The 23768-nt window shown below is 42.8% G+C and overlaps 1 protein-coding gene across 1 annotated transcript; it reads right to left on the bottom strand.

The window, feature by feature from the left end:
- Positions 1 to 4624: 4624 nt before the first annotated feature.
- Positions 4625 to 14008, bottom strand: LOC147725888 (uncharacterized). Its single transcript, XM_086962813.1, has 2 exons — positions 11913 to 14008; positions 4625 to 5783 (listed from the first exon to the last, which is right to left on the bottom strand). Exons 1-2 carry the CDS (start codon positions 12258 to 12260, stop codon positions 5064 to 5066), a joined length of 1068 nt encoding a protein of 355 aa, XP_086818939.1. The 5' UTR covers positions 12261 to 14008; the 3' UTR covers positions 4625 to 5063.
- Between the last annotated feature and the right edge of the window lie 9760 nt (positions 14009 to 23768).

The raw sequence follows: 23768 nt of genomic DNA, 5'->3' as shown, positions 1-23768 counted from the left end.
TTAGTTTGCGGGGATTTTAATGCCACCTTTGAACCCTTGGGTGAAGAGGATAGGATCTTGTCTGAGGAGGAGGATGCCAAGTGGGGAATACCCCAGTTAGAGTTGCCTGTCATTAAAAAATGGAGTGCAGTGGCAATCCAGCTAAAGAGTCTCTGCCTAGCAAGAGGATTGAGAGCGGTAAATGGGCGCTCGCCCTCTGATTTAAAAGGGAACAATACGTTTGACAATGGCCGAGCAGCTAGTAGAATTGACTATTTATTATTGGATGTAATGGCATGGAACAAAATACTAGATATGGTTGTGGAAGAAAGACTAGAAAGTGATCACAACCCTCTACGCTTGACCCTATACTCCTATTATGAGACTACAGAGCACACCAATAAAAATGAAATGGTGACGCAAGATGTTGCATGCTCGAATAACCAACGCCATTTGAAATGGAGAATGCTGATAGAAGATGTAGCAAAATTAGAGGTCCTCAAAAATATAGTAGTCGATGAAGTAAACAACATCAAGTCCCATTATGGGAAGCTTAACTTCCAAGATTACATGATGGAGGCCCATGAAAACCTCTTCTGCAAAATTCAAAGCTTCTTCATTAAAACAGTAGATCCCAATGAAACAAAAAAAGAACAACCAAGACAAGGATGGTACGACAAGAGCTGTAGGTTGGCACGACTCAAATTGAGTACGGAATTGAGAACAGGCAATGCCATAGCAGTTAGGAGGGCGAGAGACAACTATAGACAGACCCAAAAACAGGCCAGGAAACGCTGGGATGAGGAATGCTGGTATGAACTGAAGGAGGCCTGTGCTGTCAAGGATTCCAAGCGATTTTGGGACACAGTAAAATGGGAGAGGGGAGGGATAGCTGCCCAGCCACAAAATGTTGTTGCTAAAAATAAATGGATTGAGTTTTTCAAACCACAGTATGCCCGAAATCCAGCCTACATTTTTGACCAACCCCCCCACCCGTCTTTTTCAAACACCAAATATTTAATGAAAAGGATGTCAGTAAAGCATTGGATTGTGTAGCGGGGGGAAAAGCTCCGGGCATGGATGGAATCCCGGCTGACATATTCCTATTGGACCGGAATGCCTGGTGTACTTACTTTAAAATGTTGGCTAATGCAGTGGCAATGGGGGGGGGGAAGTGCCCGCTTCTTGGAAGGGAGCAGAAATCATCCCAATATTTAAAAAAGGTGATAAAACTCTAGCTAAAAACTACAGACCCATCAGTCTCATTGACACAGCACAAAAACTGATGGGGCGCCTAGTCCAGAATAAATTGCAACTATGGATTGACTAAAAGAAGATACTGTCACCCTACCAGGCAGGGTTTCGCCACTGACTAGTAGTGTTGACCAAGTTCTTTACTTCATAGCTATCTATTGGAGAAATGTCACACTAAAAAAGGGTTCATTGTATGCCGTTTTAGTGGACTTAAAAGCAGCTTTCGACCTGGTCCCTAGAGAAAAATTGTGGCAGACCTTGGCTGATGTAGGATTAAGCCAGGAACTCCTTACTCTCCTAGTTTGCCTCCACGAAAAAATATTGCTAAAATCAGGTGGGGCAAGCAGGGAGAAGTAACAGACCCCTTCCCAGTAGAACGAGGAGTAAGGCAAGGGTGTGTCTTAGCGCCAACACTATTTTAAATCTATATAAATGGCATTGTTGACCATTTAAAGAAATCCCCAAGTGACGCTCCAATTATAGCAGGCTTCCACGTCCCCGTCCTAATGTTTGCGGACGATACGCTTTTACTTTCATGCACGCCGAGCGGTCTCCAAAAAGTGGTTGATGCCTTTGGTGAATTTTGTGATAGCAGGGGCCTTGAACTGAATACCACCAAAACTAAATTCATGTGCCTAAATCAACAGTCCACTTTCAAACGTGTAATAAAATACAAAGGCACCCCTTTAGAGAAAGTGGATGCTTTTTCTTACCTAGGCATCATTCTACAGGGAAACATGAAGTGGAAATCGCACATTAACACGACAGTATTGAAGTTTAGCCAGCTCGCAGGAGCAGTTGCTTTAAAACATCGAGCCTCGCTAACAAAGCCGGTAAACTGTGCACTTGAAATCTATAATATGAAAGTATTGGGCGCCTGTTTATATGGATCCGAATTATGGGGGTTTGCAAATTTGGGAGAGTTGGGGCGTGCAGAAAACAGATTTTTGCGAGGGCTTGTAATGGTCCCCCAAAGTACACCCATAACTCCTCTAAAACTGGACCTCGGCAGAAAAAATATTGAGGACATAGCTAGGCTACGGCCACTTTTATATTGGAGACGCCTGATGGTGACTCCAGAGCTAAGCCATTATGCTGCAGCTCTGGCAGATGTTGTCAAGTTTGATCGTTTTCATTGTATTATATGGCTAAAAGAACTACGGGGACTTCTTGTAAAGTTAAAACTGGAACACCTATGGGGCACTAATGATGTGGCTAGTTTCCTTCGAAAGCAAAATTGAAAGAACTATATTGGGAGACGGTGTATTTAACAATGTTTTGTAAAGGATCCCGATCAAAACTGTCAACCCGCTTTTTGGATATAAAAATGTACCCGTCATGCGAACCATATTGGGATATAATTGAACGTCCACATGACAGGAAACTATACTTCCAAATCCGTATAGGAACATTACCAGTGAATGCTTTTAAGAAACACTGGTCCCCAATGTGGGATGAACACTGTTATTATTGTAAGGATCAAATAGAGCACATTTCCCATTTGTTGTTCTGTTGCCCATTGTATGTCAGCCCTAGGCGCAAATGGCTAAAGCCAGTGTGCTCAAATATTGGTACCCGTAGTCAATCGATAGCCCTCAGAATACTAGAATCCGATTGTTCTACTCCATTTGTAGTTGCTGTAGCAAAATTTCTTGCTTGGGCATGGGCAATTCGCACTCGCACTTTAATGTTAAATACAACAAAATGAAATATGGCTGCTATTATCTAATCACTCTGTCACATGAATTGTTATTTTAAAAATAATTTTTATGAATTTTGGAAAACTTTTTTGCATTTTTAACATGTATAGCATTTGACTGTCAATGTTTAATATGTGTTTTAGAAAGTATTTTTAGCTGTAGTATTTATTGTAACAGGGTTAGGAAGGATGCTTTTATGACAAATGTCGAATAAAGCTTTGAAATTTGATTTGACAGATCTTCAATTTCTTGGTGTATCTCAGTTATATTTCGTATGTACTTCTCAAGAGGTTTTGAATTGTCTGGAATGTAAGTGCAACATTCCTGGACCTTCAAAGCCTTACAGACTCCGCCCTCTTTGGCTAAGAGAACGTCTAGAGCAAGTCGGTTTTGAAGAACCATTGCCCTTATCGATTGCATCTCTCCTTCCAACAGCATCAATGATCGAGCAGTACTGGCAGATAATCTATCTACGACTGTTGCCAATCTCCTGATCTTGACATCATTCAGTATTAATCCTACAAGAGGGAACATAGCACCAAACACATCTCCAACTACCTCAGCATCTCCTACATCTCGTCTCCTCCTTGCTGAAGTTCTTCCCTCTATAATTTCTAATTCTTTAGCGTGATATATTTTGGGGAAGACAATTGCCAAATAGCATGAACCGTACCAATTGTCAGGTAGTTTCATGTAGGCATTTCTTCCACATACAAAATATACATTCAAAATCACTTGCATTCCCTTTAAGAAGTCTTTCGAGTAATATTCTAATTGGAAGGCATGTTCACAACTTACTTCTCCCACAAACACGTTTTCATAGTAGGTCTTACCCCTATATATACATAGTTTCCCTTTTTGTGTTCGATCCAAAGCTATTAGACCATTACTACCCTTTCTTTTGTGTGACTTTTCCTCCTCGGTCCAATCTGTTTTCCATTGGCCAGAAGCCTTTAGAATCTTCTGCCTTCTGTATCGATCATCTACCTGCCCTATAAACTTTTTCTCAATTTCTGATACCTTGCAGGTCAGATTATTTCTTCGGGCATGTGAAGTATCTAAAGTTTTCCAAGGAATGAAAAATTTCCCTAATCTGTCCTCACTCTCATAATAGTCCCACTTATTTAGGTGCTTATAGTTTGGGACTTCAGGTAGTATTGCATCAAAATTTGAAAAATAGTACTCAAAGCTATCTCGTCCATAAAATATGCTAAGCAGCAAACTACATGTAATCCCATAAGTCAATGGAAGATGATGATATCTAATACCTTCGTCTACAGAGGCTGGCAACTGCATACAGACGTAACAGTCCTTCGCCTCCATAACGTCAATGTATTCATACAACAATTTGGCATAAGCGTTTGATTTAAAGTTTCCCTGTGACTCATCTACATGTAACCTACGAGCTTCTGCTGCTAGTAAAGCCTTTTCCTGTATTGCGTTGTCCTCCTTTTTACCAGCAGTAGTAGGTTTCGATGTTACCATACCCTTTGCTTCCATTGCTTTTGTCTCGTTTTCATGTCCCACTATATATGATACTGTAACTACTAAAACTATAAGAAAAATTACTCCTGCTAAAAGTGTACCTATTATACATTTCGCTTTGCGGTTCGAGTTGCCGGCCTCCATGTTCTTCAGACAGTGTAGCCTTTAGTCTCTTTCTCAATGCAAGTCTTTTCTCTTTATCTCTTCAACAGTCTCTTTTTGTTCATTCAGTCTTTCTTGCACTACACCTCAGGAAGCTGGCAATCTCTTTCGAAATCAGTCTTTTGAATCGCAACAACAGACAACCCTAGCCCTTCTCCGTCAACTAAATGGAAAGGTCCCTAAATTTTTTCTTCTTCCACTTGGCGCTAGGTTATCTTCTCAATCTTATTTATTTACAAAAGTCTTTAGGTGTCTATAATTGTGCATGTTCCAGCGGCTCTAATAGCGCATTCTAATATTTCTAGGCAAAGAATGGTCTCCTCGAGTGCTGATACTGTTGTACCAAAAGTCGGAAATTCTACTCTGTTTAAAACCAGTTCTCGTATTCTGCTCAGGTAGGGAGGATTGGGGATAGTGAGTGTTAGTAACCCTTCAGCTTCAACTCCAGGCACCAACAACGCTACTTCCAACTTTATGATGGGGTCAGTGCTGATCACTGTCACTTCCCTCACCCTCCCGGATTTCTGTGCACACGACATCTGCTGCTAAGTAGGTCCACTCAGGAGTGGCGTATCTTCTGCAGGGTACACGCACCCTCCTTGATCTCCTTGGACCCTTCGCTTCTGGATTCTGTGCACTTTCGTCCAGGTCTGAGTCTTCGGATATAGGAACAAGGGTTCTCTCTGGAGTTGACTTCAAGCTCGGCCTCTTCCTTCTTTCAGGCCAACTGGTCTCTCCACGCCTTGTTCTCCTGCTCCTTGTCCTCACACCCGACTCTTGATCACTTGCAGCTTGATGAGTGTGTGTTTCGTACTCACAGCTACTTTCTCCTTCTGTGGCAACGTCAGTTTCGCTGTCGTCTTGCCCTTCTTCCACTTGGTCTGACACGCTCCCAGCTTCCTCCGACACCCCCACAGCTTGGCTGGTCCCCTCTGTCGATTCTTCGTCCACAGCTGGGTTTTCATCCGAGAGAGGAGCTGTTTCTTCCAGGGGTGCTGGAACTCTCCGCGTATGGGAGGCGTGAATCCAGTTGGGCAGCCCTCCGACCTTAACAGCAGTATTCGATGTTAAGATGATCTGGTAGGGTCCTCGCCAACGCACGTCTAAGCAATTCTTCCTGACGTGTTTCTTCACCACGACCCAATCACCAGGGCACAGGTCGTGACACAGGTCTTGGGATGATGGAATTTCAGCAGCCTGCACCTGAAGAGACACAGAATGGATGGCATCAGAAAGTCCCTTGCAATAATCCAGGATTGGATCATCTGTGATATTCAACAATGCTGCAGTAGGAATTGATGGCAGTCTCATTGCCCTCCCCATTAATACTTCATGTGGAGAGAGACCTGTTCTCCTGTCGGGTGTGCTACGTATGCTCATAAGTACTAATGGCAGTGCATCAGGCCAGCTCAGAGATGTCGATGAACACACTTTGGCAATTCGGGACAATATCGTCCCATTGATCTGCACCACAATTCCTGAAGCTTCTGGTCGATAGCTACAGTGCAGCTTCTGATCAATATTCAATGCTGAGCAGAGCATCTTCACAATTTCGCTGTTGAAATGTGTTCCCCTATCTGATTCCAAAGAGGCCGGCACCCCGAAATGCGGTATTAACTCCCTAAGCAATAACTTTGCTACTGTGAGTGTGTCACACCTGCGTGTAGGGTAAGCCTCAACCCATCTGGTAAATATACAGACAACCACCAGAACGTATCTGAGGCGATTACATTTTGGCATTTCAATGAAGTCTAGTTGCATCCGATTAAACGGGCCCCCAGACCTCCCTATGTGACTCAACGTGACTGGTGTTCTCTTTCCTACGTTCAACTGTTGGCAGGTTACACATCGCTGGCACACTGCTTCTGCGGCTACTCTAAACTTGGGGTTATTCCACGTTTGCCTGAATACCCGAAGCATAGCATCTCTGCCTAGATGTACCGGTCCATGAATTTGCCTCGCCATTGGACTCACTAACTCATTCGGCAACACTGCTCTTCCATCTGCAGAAACCAAAAAGTCCATTTCGCTTTTTACACAACCTGCGGTTTCCCATGTCTTTTTCTCAAAGTCTGTTGCATTCTCTTGTATGCCCTTTAAATCATCCCAGGTGTCTACAGTTTCCAACATCATAGTTAACTCTGTCTTTTCCTGTGTCCCTCCCACTTCTACCTCTGTAAAAGAGTATCCCTGCTCTGCACAATAACGTGCGACCTCGTCTGTGTATCTGTTTCCCTGGGACACAAAATCAGTACCTTTGGTATGGGCTGCACATTTAACAACGGCAATAGCTGCCGGACCTTGCAATGCTTCTAACAATAGTCGTACAAATTCCCCGTTTTGAATAGGTGAACCTGAAGAAGTCATGTAACCTCTTAGAGACCACAATTGCCCATAGTCATGAACTACCCCAAAACCATATTGGCTGTCGGTGTAAATGGTGACTCGAATTTTGCTACCTGCTATACAGGCGTGGGTCAATGCAATGATTTCGGCTACCTGAGCGGAGTGTACTCCTTCCAGGCAAGCGGCTTCCACAACTCCAGTAATGGTGCAAACAGCATAAGCTGCTCTCAACTGACCAATATTGTCTCTTGTACATGAGCCATCAACAAAGAAAATTTCATCAGGGTCAGTCAACGGCTCATCTACAATATCTGGTCTCGGTTTGGTGCATAGTTCAGTCACATCAAGGCAATCGTGATCTTCACATTCTCCATCTTCTATATCATTTGGAAGTGGCATCAAAGTAGCAGGATTCAAGACAGAGCATCTCTTAAGGGTCACGTTCTCTGCGGCAAGAATAACTTGCTCGTAGCGCTGAGCCTGTTATTTGTCAAATGCTGTGTCTTGGTCCTGGTCATTAACAGTTCCACAGAATGAGGTACATACACCACTAGCTGGTGTCCCATGACTATGCTCTCACACCTTTCAATGCTGACACCCGTTGCAGCAACGGATTTGAGACATCCGGGCAACGCTGCGGCTACTGGATCTAAAGTAGCCGAGAAGTATGCAACTGGTCTACAGGCATTTCCATGAATTTGGGCCAGAACTGACAAAGCACAACCTTCTCTTTCACAGAAGTAAAGTAAGAATGGTTTTCCGTAATCCGGCATTCCCAGAGCAGGAGCACGACGCAAGTCCTCTCTCAGCTGCAAGAATGCCATCAAACAGTCCTTGTCCCATGGTACTGGATCACTCACCTCCTTGTGCGTCAGTTTCTGTAAAGGCTTTGCTTTCAGTGAAAAGTTAGCTATCCACTGTCGGCAATAACCAACCATTCCTAGGAACATCCTTCATTTTCATGATCACCTCTATTTTGTCTGCTGACACCTTCCGCTTCCCTTTTTCAATTCTGTGACCCAAGTACTGTACTTCTGTCAGACAGTACTGTAATTTGCTCGGAGACACCTTGTGTCCGTTCTCAGCTAAATGGTTCAGCAAGGTGATGGTGTCTACCTTACAAGCTTCCTCTGTTTCTGACGCGACAAGTAGGTCGTCTATGTACTGGACCAAAACCGAGTTCTGCGGCAGTACTAGACTTTCAAGATTTTTCTTCAGTATCTGGTTGAAAATCGATGGGCTTTCTGTATACCCCTGTGGGATACGACACCATGTTAATACGCGATTTTCCAGCTTAAAAGCTAAACGAAATTGGCTCTCCTCATCTAATTGGATTGAAAAGAAGGCCTGGCAAAGGTCTATCACCGTGAACCACTCAGCTTGGAATGGTATCTGAAACAATATCACTGATGGATTCGGTACCACTGGACAACATGAAACAACTATGTTATTAATCTTCCGGAGATCTTGCACTATTCTGAATTTCCCACTAGGTTTCTGCAAACCCATAATCGGGGAGTTACATGGACTTCCCACGATTTCCTTCAGTATTCCCTGCTTAATCATGGAGTCGATCACGGGTTTTATTCCGGCAATCGTCTCTGGAGTCAATTTGTATTGTGGCGTTCTTGGATATTCGACATTTGGTTTTACCATGATTTTCACTGGCTCCACTCCTTTGATCAGTCCTATCTCTTCCCCAGTGAAATACCATACTTCAGATGACACCGTATCTCTTAAGTCCCAAGGGAGCTCTTCCACCGCCAAGGTAGGATACAGCTCTACGCATACCTTTGAGTTTGCAACTTTAAAGTCGGCATCGTCGTCGTTAATCTGTACTTCCAATCCCTGAGGTGTGCAGTATATCGTACAATTTAGTTTGCACAATAAGTCTCTTCCCAACAGACACACAGGGCTAGAGTCACAGACCACAAACTGATGCTCATCGCTGTATTTCCCTATTTTAACTAATACTGGTTCTGTCAGAGGGTTAGTCATTCTCTTATTTGCGACTCCTACCACTTGTATTGTTTCTCCCGACATTGGCAGACCTGGAACCACTGTTGATCTCAGAGTGGATCGAGTGGCCCCCGTGTCCACCAAGAAGGTCGTAGGACACCCTGCTACTTCTGCCTCTCCGTATGGTCTCCTTTGGTCCACCTCTAGAACAGCCCCGAGGGTGCAGTCTTTCTCTCTATTCACTCGTTGTCCGGTTAGAGGATCAACATAGTGACACTCTTCTCCTCCTACAAAAAGAGGCATCTGTCTATAAGTCTTTTCTCCTGTCGCAATTCTGGGTGGTTGAGGGAACTGGGCTCGAGGAGCCGGGGTCCCCCCTTTGACCACCTTACCCTTGGGTATCATTGTCCACTTTACCGGACTGCTCTGAACTTCCTCTTCCTCAATTTCTAGTTCTCCATTTTCAGGGTTATAGGGACACTCGCGTTTCCAATGTCCCACCTGGTGACACTGGTGACACTTTGTCATCTTTTTCAAGGTAGCCAGGTCTACTCTAGGTCTCGTATTTTCCTCGCTGTCCCTATTCTGATTATTTTGTCTCCTTCCCATGGTCCCTGTTCCCTGTTGCTGCTGTCGACCCTTTCCAGCCGATTGCATCTGTACCATCATCAACTTCTCCTTAAGTTTCTTTGCTTTGGAATCTATTTTATCACTACAGTATCTCGCATATCTCAAAATCTCATCTAATGGTTTATTTTGCCAACAAATTAAATGTTGTTGAATCATCAAACAAATATCAGGTCTCAAGCCCAAAACGAATTTTGACACAAACTGTCCTATATCTTTAGGATCCATAACATCCAATCCACTGTATTGTTTGAACGCTTTCAGTAGCCTCTCATAATATTCATGGACTGTCTCCTTGGGTTCTTGCCTAGTCCGATCTATTTTGACCCAATCTATATCCTGCAGTGGCACCTTATCTTTCAGCCAAGTCATTACCCTTTCATATTTCTCCATGACTCTTTCTGACGGTCCATTAGTCTGAGCATCCCTCTCCGGTTCAGACGTGGGCCATTCGACACTAACTTTGCATGCCGTCTACAAGTCTCCTGGGACTACAATATCAAACAAGGTGTTCAGGTCAACCCACAGTACTTTAGATATTTTTACAAACCTCTCTACCTGCTTATACCACTCCACGGGATTCTCCCTCAGCTTAGGAAAAGAATTGGTAAATGCCGCTAAGTCCCCCCTACTCCAGGGCACATGCACATAGCTCCCATTCGCAATTTCTCGCAAAGGGTATGCTTCCATCCTCTGTAGCCCTCCCTCCGTGGACATCACGATTGTGCTCTGCCTGACAGTCCCTTTCTTGGACCACCTTTCCTCCCATTTATCCAAATCTCTCCATGTTCTTATTCCTGTGATCAATTCCCTTATGTGTGTTTTTAATCCGATTGTCCTTCTCTCATCAAGATCCTGGTATGAGTAATGTAACCTATGGTTACCCTGTAGTGCCTTTGTCCTTGACAGGTCTACCATGTACTTGTCTGCCAATTCAGATAATTTCTCGTGTACTGCTCTCGCAGGAGTAATATCCTTTGCTATAAACAGTACCTCATCTTGCTCGTACATGTCAATCCTCTCCAAAGGCAACGTACCATCTATTATTTCATCTAGATCCGGTTTTAAACTGGTTACATCAAGCCTTTTTGCCTTTATCTCAGCCCTCAGTGTGTCATTCTTAGAGGGTCCATTGACATCTCTCCCATCCCAGCTCCGGGCCCTACGCCTAGGTTCAGGCAAGTTATGGGGAGTCCTCCCATGTTCCCTTCTTTATAGGTCCCATGCAGTTCCATCTTCCCTTGGCGTGTGGTGAAACAATGCTCTATTTCCCAACGCCTCATTCTGTCTATTCTGCCTGATTTCTCTAGGCACCTGATAGGATCCTCCATTTTTCCCCATGCTTTCGCAATTCCCTTGCTGTCTAGTGTCACTCAACACATGATAGGACCCTTCGCAACTCCCCAAGTTCCCGCAATCCCAATGTTGTCTACTATCGCCAGGTGCATGGTGAGTGCATTTGAAGCTGTCCCTGTACTCTTGCGTCCTTCGGTCTCCCTCACTGTGAATGAGACGAGATGCCCTTCCATACTCTGTACTTCTATCTTCCTGCTCCTTCCTATTCTCTCTATGGAACCGACGCATAGTTCCTCTACTCTCCTGACTTTTGCCTTCGCACTCCTGACCGCTTTCGCTAGCCCCGCAGTGAGACAAGATTCCATCGCCTCGACTTCCCCACTCTGCTTCTACTCCTGACCCATTACTCTGGGTTCCCGTGTTAGCATCCCACTCTCTCAAGTCAGCCCTCAATTCCTTAAAGGACTTCGGTCGTGGTCCCCTCAGGTCCATAGGTCCTCTCGGACCCCCTTGATCTATTATGGGATCCCCTGCTTGATTTAATGGGGTGCTCCAATCTCTTGGTCCTGGCAACTGCCTTCGAGAATTAATCATATTGTTCCTGTTTTCCATTTCTGTTCTCTCCCTGTCTAGCCGTACCTGTTCCTCCTCTCGTGCTTTCTCTGGGTCGTAAATCGATACTATAGGACCTATAGTAACAGGTACCTGGGGAGCGTCTGGCAATTGATAGGACTTGACACATTCTGTTTCTGGCCCTTTTTGTACCACAAATCTTCCGACCACTCTCTGTACTGGACTGGGTTGAGGTATTTCCTCACCTTTGGTGGGTTCCCTTTCCGTCACAGGAAGTGGTCTATACTCTCCTATGCCAGCCCCATCCCTCATTTGGAGCTCAGCACCTTCCATCCCTCTATTGTACGGAGGCGGTCTGTCTGTCAACAACCTATCTATCAGACTATCCTCTGTCTCGCTCTCATCATCCTCCTCTGGTGGTCTCTTATCTCCGGTAACTTCTATTACTGGGTACAATTTATCTATTTCAATAGTCTGCACTCTCCACTTTTTAGCTTCCTCATCCCATTTGGCATCCTGCACTGCTCTTACCGATCGTCTCACTCTTTCTTGATGCCTGTTCTGGTTCCTGTTGTGCGCCGCCCTAATCCACGCATTAAGGGCTTCGAACTGTGTTGGTGTGGGCAGAGGTCTCATTGAGGTCATAACTGCTTTTAACTGGTGCAATACTTCTAATCTAAACGTTCCGTGTTTCGGAAAAGTCAGTTCCTCGTTCCCCTCTGTAATCTTACTCCAATTAGAAATCCACAATATAGTATGCAACCCAACATTCGTAGCCATGTAATGAGCCGGTGTACCCTCTGGCGGGGCTTCTTCCCCGTAATAAGAGTTCCTTCTGTCCCTCTTAAAGATCGCTCTCAAACATTTAAAACACTTCATGTTCGAAATCTACTTTTGTCAATTCCCTGCGCTTATTTACTTCCTGATGACAATCCACCAATACTAGCGCGGTTCTTGCTAACTGGCCTATCACAGCGCGGTCTGTGTCAACCGACCTATCCCAGCGCGGCTTCACACCAACCGACCTATCACAGCGCGGCTCTCTCTGACGTCACTCGTCCCCTTTGCAGCAGTTCCCCTCCTTTCTCAGCTCGTGTCCCGGTCACGCATGCGTCCCATTCATACTCTGAAAAATGATTACTTCCGACCAAGCGATCACTTTTCTTGACTGTACGCCCACAGTCTAACTGTAATTGTCACCTCAACTGACGAAATGTCTTTCCGTAGACGTCCAGACAATCGCCTTAACTGATAGGTTACTTACACACAGTAACTTCCGACCAGCGTCCGTTACTCATACACTCACTCTTGCATTCCCCCTATCACGGTCCTGCGGGCGATCAATGGTACCTCATGACCCCCTTCACAACGGTTGACAATTACTCTGGATGTCCGATACACCCGAACCACTTAAGCTCTTCTCTGAACTTAAGATTTTCACCAGGTTGCGCGCACTCACAACCCTGCCTCAATCACACTACAGGCATTCAACTCCGCATGACATTACAACACAAATACAACACAAAAACACCGCAATCTGACAACGCATGACCCTTTATACTCACTCTCGACTGACTCTGCTGCTTTTTCTCCCGCACCGTCAACACCTTCTTCGGCAGGTGATTCTTCCTCTGGTCATCTCTCGAATCTCTAGGGGCCTCGGGGTAATCTTAACCTAGTCTAGATCACCTTCCTCTAGAAGGCAACCATCCTCTGCTACCAACTGGGAAGGCGGGATTTTTGATCTCGCATTTGATTACTCTAGATCTAAATCCTCACTTAGGTCGACTGAATCTTTGTTGCCTGTCATAGAGTAAAAAGCAATCCACTACCAGGTCAAGTAAACCAATAATTGGCACGACTCTGAAGAACCACTTACCACGAATCAGTTTTAAAGTTTTATTATAAAGCCAAAGATAATTGAAGATACAAGTATCTCAATATAAGGTTCAAAATGTATACTGGCACCAACACAAACATGAATTCTCTGAACGATCTTAGTCGACAGAAAAATACCACTAAAGCCAATTCGAAGATTAACAGGTTAGCAAGAATTGACACAAGATGTAACTTAAGCGTCATTTACAAAAAGAGAAAAGAATCAGGTTAGACTGTCCCTACACTAGACTAAGTGACATCCCTACTTCACAGAATCTTAAGCTAAAAAGGTGTCAGCCGTGGTGACTTCCAAAGAAGTTCACTCACTCTTCTTAGTCTTTGGTGAAAATCCTGTGCATAGCAGTCATACCCTCTCTGCCTACCCATCCGCTCTCTAAGGGTCCTCAGGCCATCTGCTCTAACTCCACCCAGGGGTGCTGTCCCTAATACAAAATCATAATTACAGTTGAAACGCCCCTCAGAGACGCCCCTCACGTACACCTCTCACGTGGTTTCGATTCTGGCTTTTTCCATACTGATACTCCTCTGGGCCTCTTGTTAGCGTTGACCTTGCTTCCCAGGCTTCTTCTCGGCTCGCCGGTACCCCCCAGGAAATTCCTGGATCCTCCTGCAGGCCTGTGCATGTCTCCCCGGACAGAGCTCTATTCATCACGCTCTTGATTGAAACCCCCCTCGCACCTGCAAACAGACACCCATGGATTGGGCCCCAAATTCCAACCTCCAGCTATCTATTCAAGTCATAAAACTTCGAACACGGTTGACTTTTTATGCTTAACGAGACTCGATTTTCACTAGCACGTGCAGATCAAAGAAGCGGCTCTATCTTTCCAGGCCTACTAAATTACTTGCAAAGGCCTGCACTCTGTGAACCTTTATTTCTTAAACTAAAACAATTTCTAACCTATTACACTCTGATTATATGAAACACTTCTATAAAAACATAACTTTAACATATGATCAATTATTCTGAGTAATATCAAATCCATGTTATGCGAGATGTAAAGGCACGTTTTCGTTCTTCATACATTGCCATGAGGCCTGCACATTTCTACGTTTAGCAGCATCACATTTTCTTCTGCAGCAGCTGCATAACATGGATTCTAATATCACTCTAACATTTCTAAACACTACTACATTAGTTTCACACTCTACAATATGCTTTCTATATTGATTAAACATTCATGAGTATATGCATTTCTATATATTTCCGACACTTCTAAATGCTTTAACTAAATACGTGCATCTAACTTGTAAGTTTGGCGCACTTATACATTTTTCTCAGTTTGCGCTCTCTCAATACCAAGATGAAATACATACAATTATGATAAACAAACAATGTGGATAAAATTTCATGTTTAAAATGAACATATTTCATAAGTTCAGTAAACAATATATATAATTATTTATTTCATCGTTAAAAATTTCCCTGTGACAATTTATTACATGATTCTTAAAAAAGAAGCACCGGCACTTACTAAAGTAATTCAGTTATAATATGTCCGTGCCGTGCATTGATGCGCTTCTTGTTTATACGAACTCCTGCCACTAAAAAGCTTGCTACATGAAAAGTTATGCGTGCACTAGACAAAAGTTGTAGAAACCAGAGCGCTGGCCTGACCTGTAAGAAGCCAGCCTCCCGTAGAATTGGTAACAGATATTTTTTTCTGATTTGTGCATAGTGTTCGCAAAACATGGTGAAGTGTAATGTGTCCTGTAGTGAAAAAAAATCGCAATCACAGGGATTTGCGTTAATAGGAGTGTCCCACGTAGCATAGGAGCCCAACAAAAAGTGTGTCAAATTTAAACAAAATCTAGTTAAAAGAAAACGGTGAATGGTCTGGTTACAAAAACTAGGTAGGGTTCAAGGCCTGAAGCGGTGATAAGGGCATAATTTCTTCTAACAAGCGTTTTTTTCATCTCTATCTCCTCCCGCTCTGCCATAAATAAGTTTATCAATGTAGATTTTATCACCGTGACATCCTCTTTTTTGATGCGATCAGGAGAGTAAAAAAGCTCTATGCGCCCCCCATGTGACAGCATTGATTTTACATAAGCCAACCATGGGATTCTAACATTTAGTTTGCTGTTCTAGCTGACTGAGGGCCAGATGTGGGTAAATAGTATTTACCGATTCTAAAATACCGAATTGAACCGATTTGGTATTTACCAAATTGGTATTTACTGATTTGGAGGCCCATACGAATGAAGGGCAATTACTGAATCGGTAAATACCGATTCGGTAAAATGGGGGACACATTCAAGGGTGTCAGGGTGTCACTTTGACACCCTGTTGTACCCCTGAATCGTGCTTGTGTGCAGATGTGGCACACATACATGCCCTAATGGCATGTATGTCTGCCACATGGCACAGTTGAAAATGCACAGATTTGCATTTTCAGAGGTATTCCTTATTTACCATCAACCTAGTTGGTGCTAAATAACGAATCCTAAAATGGGAAAAGCACTCATTTGAGTGCTCCCTCCATTGCAAATTCGGTAATTTACTGATTCAGTATTTTAAGGAATCGGGGGCCATATGTACTATAGCATTTTCACATAGACACAGAATGGGTAAAACCCTTTGATACATCTGGCCCCGGTAATTTACCAATTCCTTAAAATACCGAATCAGTAAATTACCGAATTTGCAATTTAGGCCACCTACATCCCAAATGCCCAATACCGTTCGGTAACAGCCGAAATTCGGTAATTTCAGCCGTTACCGACCGGTATTGGGCCACCTACATCTGGCTCCCAATGTCTTATTTTGGAAAAATAGGTTTTAAAAGTATACATCTGGGGGATTTTAAAGAAGGACAATCAAATTAAACTTAATCTAAACCTTACATAAATTACACAACGTGTCCTGCCATGTTATTCACCACCCAGCATCTGTAACACTGTTTCAAGGGAGATAATTCTGCTACCAATACCATACAATGACCGACACTATGCTCTAAGTTCCAGACGAGATAAAGTTGTGCTGTAGAAACACATCAAGACAGTATTATTTCAAGCATTTTAAGGGAAACAAGTGGTCCTCAGCATAAACAGATAGAATTAAAGATAATATATAGACCACAATGGGCTGCTATATGGTACAAAAAATCCCCTTGCCCAGCCGGGCAGGGAATGTTTATTCAAAAATAAGTTGTGTCGATGCATAAGTAAAACAGGTAACCAAAGACATGAAGGTTACTGTAAGGCACAGTCCTGTGCCGTACGTGAGAAAGGAAGTTAAGAAAACAGTGAGTGCAAACAATATCAGGCAAACAAAAGTGAGCTAACAGGCCACTCATACAAATTCAAATCAACAGTGTGTCCTGGAGTGAATCATCCATACAATAATAAAACAGATTCTAAGTATGGGACACTCTAAATGCAGTCGGCGGGCGTTTCGATCCCAAGCTCAATTATAGGGGGATCATCTTCAGGACTTTTGAAATAAAGACTTTTGCCTGAATTTAACCTTTAAACATAAAACCGCCTGTTGTGGAGAAATGAAAAGGAAAAGACAAAACAAAAATACAATCAATAGTTAAAAAGACATGTACAGTTTTTGCTCTCCAGTTACTGTATTCGGAATCGCAGTGATTGGTGCGTCCAAAGATGCGTGTGCATTCCATGCAGTTCATGCGGAAAAAACCTTTTTGAACCGACTTAAGGCGTATCGAGGTGTTTCTCTTTTAATTGGACCTATACATCAAATGACTGAGGTGTGGTTGAAGTGATGGCATATTGGCCGTGTTGGAAAGTGGCCACGAGTGAATTGTGGATATTTCTTAAAAAAGGCGATGAGAGTGTGGAATACTAGGGGAGGTGTCTAAAACAAGCACTAAAGGAAACATACCAGACTTTTGTCTGTTAGTGGGGTTTTAATCCTGTTGGATGTCTTCACTGGTTAAGGTAATAGTAATGGCCCGACATCCTGTTTGCAGAAAAAGAGGGAAACCTTGCTTTGATACTGGATTCAATATGTCAAATTATAACAAATTATAACATGGAGTTTCATATGGATCCATAATTTACCATTTTAGAAATAGAATTCTGAACCCAACTTCGAGGTTATGCAGCAGGGATGAGTTTCAAGTTGTGCGGTGCTTTATCAAATCTGGTCAGACTGCGAGGACAAGAAAAAGACCAAAGTAAGGGGTTCTGGTTTCTCTTATATATGCTTGTTGGAAATAGCGCTATTTTGGAATTTTACCTTAGAATATATTCCTTGAGAAATAAAAATAATTGTCCCAATTTCATGCGCTTTTGAGAAATGTGAACCAAAAATGCTTCTATCAGACAGTCTAGAAAAGGAAGCATAAGGTTAATGACCAGTTCTAAGTTTACAGCGGGAAAGGATTTGAGTTTCAATAAAGGAAATGGCAACCTGGGTTGAGGACTGTTTGGTAATATCAAGTGTGTCCCTTCGGTCAATGCCGGTCTCCGTTTCAATTGTGGGCTCTTAGTCTAAATCAGGGCAGAAAGGTCGTTTTTAAGAAGCAAGGTTTTCGTTATGTGCTAAATTTTTAGGGAATGGAAATTGTTGTGACAACTGAAAGCATACTTAGCTGTAGTTGGTGCTGTTCATATTACGGTTGGGATGTTCGGGCTGATTGCTTTCGAAGCGGCCAAGAATGTAAAGGTCCGCTACGGTAGAAAAAGGTATAGTATTTTTTAGCGTGGTCTCCGCGAATTATTTCTTATCTAAAGGGAGTTTTACGGGTGGCGCTTACCTCAAGGTAACGGTGGCTGTGGATGAGCTGATGGCGCGTTAGGGTCAGCAGGATCGCTTCCGGTATGGAAAGCAGGGCACTGCTTATTGGGCACTTGGGGAATCACGTGTGCGTGGATTCTCTACCACGTGACAGGGTACTGGCTGGCTTCAGGGCTTTCTTCGGTCGCCATGTTGGAGCGGTTTATTTTTCAACTATTATAAATTTATGGCAATTATAGCCTAAAACATTGCAATTGTTCTTTTTCAGCAGCGTTTCTATCGCTAAATGGTTTTGGTCAATCTGAGTATTGGCCAACGGATAAAATTCCCACGAGTAAGGAATTGTGCAACTAATATTAGGGTAGGTAAGCTACTGATTTGTGAGTAACCCCCAGCACCATTAGAGTGGATGAAAGCATGGTTTGTGAACAACCACAGTGACATATGTTTACAGGCAATTATTTTGAAACACTTCTAAATTGTAGTTACAGTAAACACAGTTGCTGTTATATACATTAGTACATTATAAGCCATGGTGTGATATATTACGGTTGGAAAAAACCTAAACCTGCAAGGTTTCACATTTTGGTCTAGTTCAAGTTCATATTTCCTTAAAGTGAGACAGGAAGGAAGGCAGTGCAATGTTTGTGTACCCTCTGGATTACAGAAGGGTGGTCCAGTCCTCATTCCTATTTAGTCCATTGTGGATCGTATTGAATTGAATGATGCTCTTGAGTTCTTCGCGGTTGAGAAGTTGTGCCAGATTCCCACCGCTTGGTGGAAGTTTCACTGTCTTCAAGATTATCCATTTGATGTCATCTGCAGAATATTTATTCCTTAACGTTAAAAGCCCACGCCAACCAGTAATCTATACACTGCCAAAAGTGCACAAAAACAGTGAAATTCCCCCGGGCAGACCAATAGTCTCGGCATGTGGTTCCATTTTGGAGCCCTTGGGAGCATACGTAGATTTCTTTATTAAAGAATTTGTACCATCAACAACCTGCTACGTGAGAGATAGTATGGATATGATCAACCTTGTGGAACACTTCCCATTTGAGCCCACAGTCCACACCCTCTGTACAATGGACGTGGAGTCGCTTTATACCAACATTCCCCAGACAGCGGCTCTCCTAGTCATTCAGCGTATTTTAGAGTCACGACCACGTCCTCACAGGGTCCCTACTGTCTTTATCCTACAGCTCCTAGAACTATGTCTCACAAAAAACTATTTCTTTTTTGATAACACCTACTACCAGCAAATAAAGGGGACTTCTATGGGGGCTATTTTTGCCCCCAATTTGGCAATCCTTTTTATGGACGCCCTGGAAACCGGAGTCATCCTTACAGAGAGTAATCCCTTTTTCGATGGCATTGTTCTATGGCGTCGCTATGTCGATGATATTTTTCTTATCTGGAATCTCGATATCCCGACATTACAATCATTCAACCATTGGTTGAATAATAACTGTTCTGAGCTTAAATTTACCCTGGTCTATGACAAACATCAAATAGCTTTTTTAGATCTAACCATTTTCCACCAAAATAATGAACTACTAACTTGCCTTTATAGGAAACCTACGGAACGAAACACCCTCCTCAGTTACGATAGCAATCACCCAAAGGCTCTAAAAGACTCCTTACCATATTCTCAATTTCTGAGAATCAGGAGGAATTACTCAACAAAAGAAGATTACTTCAGAGAAGCAGGTATCCTTACTAACAAATTACAAGTACAAGGCTATCCAAGACGACTGATTAAAATAGCCTCCAAAAGGGCCTGGTACTGTCCTCGGGATGCCTTGCTAACCCCAAAAGTAAAAGACAAAAGTGAAAGAATAGCCTGTGTTACCACCTTCTCTCCTATTTCCAACAAAATTAGGAAATCTATTCATAAACACTGGCCAACACTAAAAGCAGGCCCAATACATTTAGAGAGGCCAATTTTTGCTTTCAAAAAAAGCAAAAACTTAAAAGACCATTTGGTAAGTGCTGCCCTCCCTTTCCCCATGACCACCACCACGATTGAATCCAACTGGGGTCTTCCGCCTATTCTAGGACACATTAAGTGTGGATGTTGCACGGTCTGTGAGTTCACAATTGAATCAAGAATTTTCAGTCATAATGGTGTAACAGTACCTCTGAAGAGCTTCACCAATTGCAATAGACACAATGTCATTTATGCAATCTTATGTCCATGCCCAAAAATGTATGTCGGGCAGACCACCCAAAAAGCAAAGACCCGGATATGTCAGCATCGGAGCCGTATCAGATGTGAAACACAGAATGCACCACTTGTGGACCACTTTTCTGAATTAGGACATTCTGCAGATGACATCAAATGGATAATCTTGAAGACAGTGAAACTTCCACCAAGGGGTGGGAATCTGGCACAACTTCTCAACCGCGAAGAACTCAAGAGCATCATTCAATTCAATACGATCCACAATGGACTAAATAGGAATGAGGACTGGACCACCCTTCTGTAATCCAGAGGGTACACAAACATTGCACTGCCTTCCTTCCTGTCTCACTTTAAGGAAATATGAACTTGAACTAGACCAAAATGTGAAACCTTGCAGGTTTAGGTTTTTTCCAACCGTAATATATCACACCATGGCTTATAATGTACTAATGTATATAACAGCAACTGTGTTTACTGTAACTACAATTTAGAAGTGTTTCAAAATAATTGCCTGTAAACATATGTCACTGTGGTTGTTCACAAACCATGCTTTCATCCACTCTAATGGTGCTGGGGGTTACTCACAAATCAGTAGCTTACCTACCCTAATATTAGTTGCACAATTCCTTACTCGTGGGAATTTTATCCGTTGGCCAATACTCAGATTGACCAAAACCATTTAGCGATAGAAACACTGCTGAAAAAGAACAATTGCAATGTTTTAGGCTATAATTGCCATAAATTTATAATAGTTGAAAAATAAACCGCTCCAACATGGCGACCGAAGAAAGCCCTGAAGCCCGCCAGTACCCTGTCACGTGGTAGAGAATCCACGCACACGTGATTCCCCAAGTGCCCAATAAGCAGTGCCCTGCTTTCCATACCGGAAGCGATCCTGCTGACCCTAACGCGCCATCGGCTCATCCACAGCCACCGTTACCTTGAGGTAAGCGCCACCCGTAAAACTCCCTTTAGATAAGAAATAATTCGCGGAGACCACGCTAAAAAATACTATACCTTTTTCTACCATAGCGGACCTTTACATTCTTGGCCGCTTCGGAAGCAATCAGCCCGAACATCCCAACCGTAATATGAACAGCACCACCTACAGCTAAGTATGCTTTCAGTTGTCACAACTATTTCCATTCCCTAAAAATTTAGCACATAACGAAAACCTTGCTTCTTAAAAACGACCTTTCTGCCCTGATTTAGACTAAGAGCCCACAATTGAAACAGAGACCTACATTGACCGAAGGGACACACTTGATATTACCAAACAGTCCTCAACCCAGGTTGCCATTTCCTTTATTGAAACTCAAATCCTTTCCCGCTGTAAACTTAGAACTGGTCATTAACCTTATGCTTCCTTTTCTAGACTGTCTGATAGAAGCATTTTTGGTTCACATTTCTCAAAAGCGCATGAAATTGGGACAATTATTTTTATTTCTCAAGGAATATATTCTAAGGTAAAATTCCAAAATAGCGCTATTTCCAACAAGCATATATAAGAGAAACCAGAACCCCTTACTTTGGTCTTTTTCTTGTCCTCGCAGTCTGACCAGATTTGATAAAGCACCGCACAACTTGAAACTCATCCCTGCTGCATAACCTCGAAGTTGGGTTCAGAATTCTATTTCTAAAATGGTAAATTATGGATCCATATGAAACTCCATGTTATAATTTGTTATAATTTGACATATTGAATCCAGTATCAAAGCAAGGTTTCCCTCTTTTTCTGCAAACAGGATGTCGGGCCATTACTATTACCTTAACCAGTGAAGACATCCAACAGGATTAAAACCCCACTAACAGACAAAAGTCTGGTATGTTTCCTTTAGTGCTTGTTTTAGACACCTCCCCTAGTATTCCACACTCTCATCGCCTTTTTTAAGAAATATCCACAATTCACTCGTGGCCACTTTCCAACACGGCCAATATGCCATCACTTCAACCACACCTCAGTCATTTGATGTATAGGTCCAATTAAAAGAGAAACACCTCGATACGCCTTAAGTCGGTTCAAAAAGGTTTTTTTCGCATGAACTGCATGGAATGCACACGCATCTTTGGACGCACCAATCACTGCGATTCCGAATACAGTAACTGGAGAGCAAAAACTGTACATGTCTTTTTAACTATTGATTGTATTTTTGTTTTGTCTTTTCCTTTTCATTTCTCCACAACAGGCGGTTTTATGTTTAAAGGTTAAATTCAGGCAAAAGTCTTTATTTCAAAAGTCCTGAAGATGATCCCCCTATAATTGAGCTTGGGATCGAAACGCCCGTCGACTGCATTTAGAGTGTCCCATACTTAGAATCTGTTTTATTATTGTATGGATGATTCACTCCAGGACACACTGTTGATTTGAATTTGTATGAGTGGCCTGTTAGCTCACTTTTGTTTGCCTGATATTGTTTGCACTCACTGTTTTCTTAACTTCCTTTCTCACGTACGGCACAGGACTGTGCCCTACAGTAACCTTCATGTCTTTGGTTACCTGTTTTACTTATGCATCGACACAACTTATTTTTGAATAAACATTCCCTGCCCGGCTGGGCAAGGGGATTTTTTGTACCATATAGCAGCCCATTGTGGTCTATATATTATCTTTAATTCTATCTGTTTATGCTGAGGACCACTTGTTTCCCTCAAAATACTTGATACCCAAGGTCCCAGGCCATTTATTGGGTTCCCCTTGTTCCCCCAAAAAAGTATTATTTCAAGCAGCCTCTTTATTCCCTCTCTTAGCTGAATTTCATATTCCATAGAGCTACTTTTCATGAATGATTTGAAATACCCTCTAAGTTTGAATTCGCTCATATTTTGCAGATCTGCCATATTTAAACAAAAGTGCTTAAGTGTGAACAAAGGATTTATCATCAATGTACATCCTCCTTTTAGGGTCAAAGCATTCTGTTCCTATAAGCCTCCTAAGGGTCTTCTCCTGTGAAAGAAGACAGTATCCCCATCATATTATGGCTGCCAATCCTCTTATTAAAGTGCTTATCAAACTCATTTCGATGTGTGATGCCTCAAATGGCGCCATTGTATTTAGACTGCATAAAGACCCCAGGATCTTCCCCTCTGATCTACGCATACGGTGCCAGTGATGCTGTTTTTTAAATTTCTACACCATATAACAAGTTTGGGGTATTTACATCTTATGTACAGTTTATAAATGGGTAAAGTGTCTTTGCCTCATTGCACCATATAGTGCTTTAAGTGCATTTGCAGGAATCAATGCCTTATTCAACAAACGTGCACTATGCTCTCTCTCTCTGTGTTAAATTAGTTGAAACAAATTTCCCTAAATAGGGGTATGATTCAACCCTTTCCAAAGGTACACTGCCCTAGGACCGACTATATTTTGCTGTTGGATGACAATCCGTGGTGAGAAACTTTATGATCCTACTTTTATTTATGTTGACGTTCAGATAATAGGTCTCAGCATAAGTTGATAACAAGTCAAGTTGTTTCTGCAGTCCTTTTGGTGTCAGATCTAATAACACAAAATCATCAACAGACAGTAGTGTCCCCACGGGCTGAGACCCTCCCTTTGGGGCATCACCACCTACACTGAACATCAACTCCAGCA

This window comes from Lissotriton vulgaris, chromosome 3_1 (genome assembly GCF_964263255.1).
Source record: "Lissotriton vulgaris chromosome 3_1, aLisVul1.2, whole genome shotgun sequence".
NCBI lineage: Eukaryota > Metazoa > Chordata > Amphibia > Caudata > Salamandridae > Lissotriton > Lissotriton vulgaris.
This window is presented reverse-complemented; position numbering and strand designations above follow the sequence as displayed.

Bases quoted from the DNA above. Each gene is read 5' to 3' on its own strand.
- LOC147725888 (XM_086962813.1), bottom strand. From the start codon at position 12,260: ATGAAGTGTTTTAAATGTTTGAGAGCGATCTTTAAGAGGGACAGAAGG. The intron at 5,784-11,912 runs GTAAGAGCAGTG...GTGTCTCTTCAG, and splicing joins AAGAAAGAGTGAGACGATCG to GTGCAGGCTGCTGAAATTCC.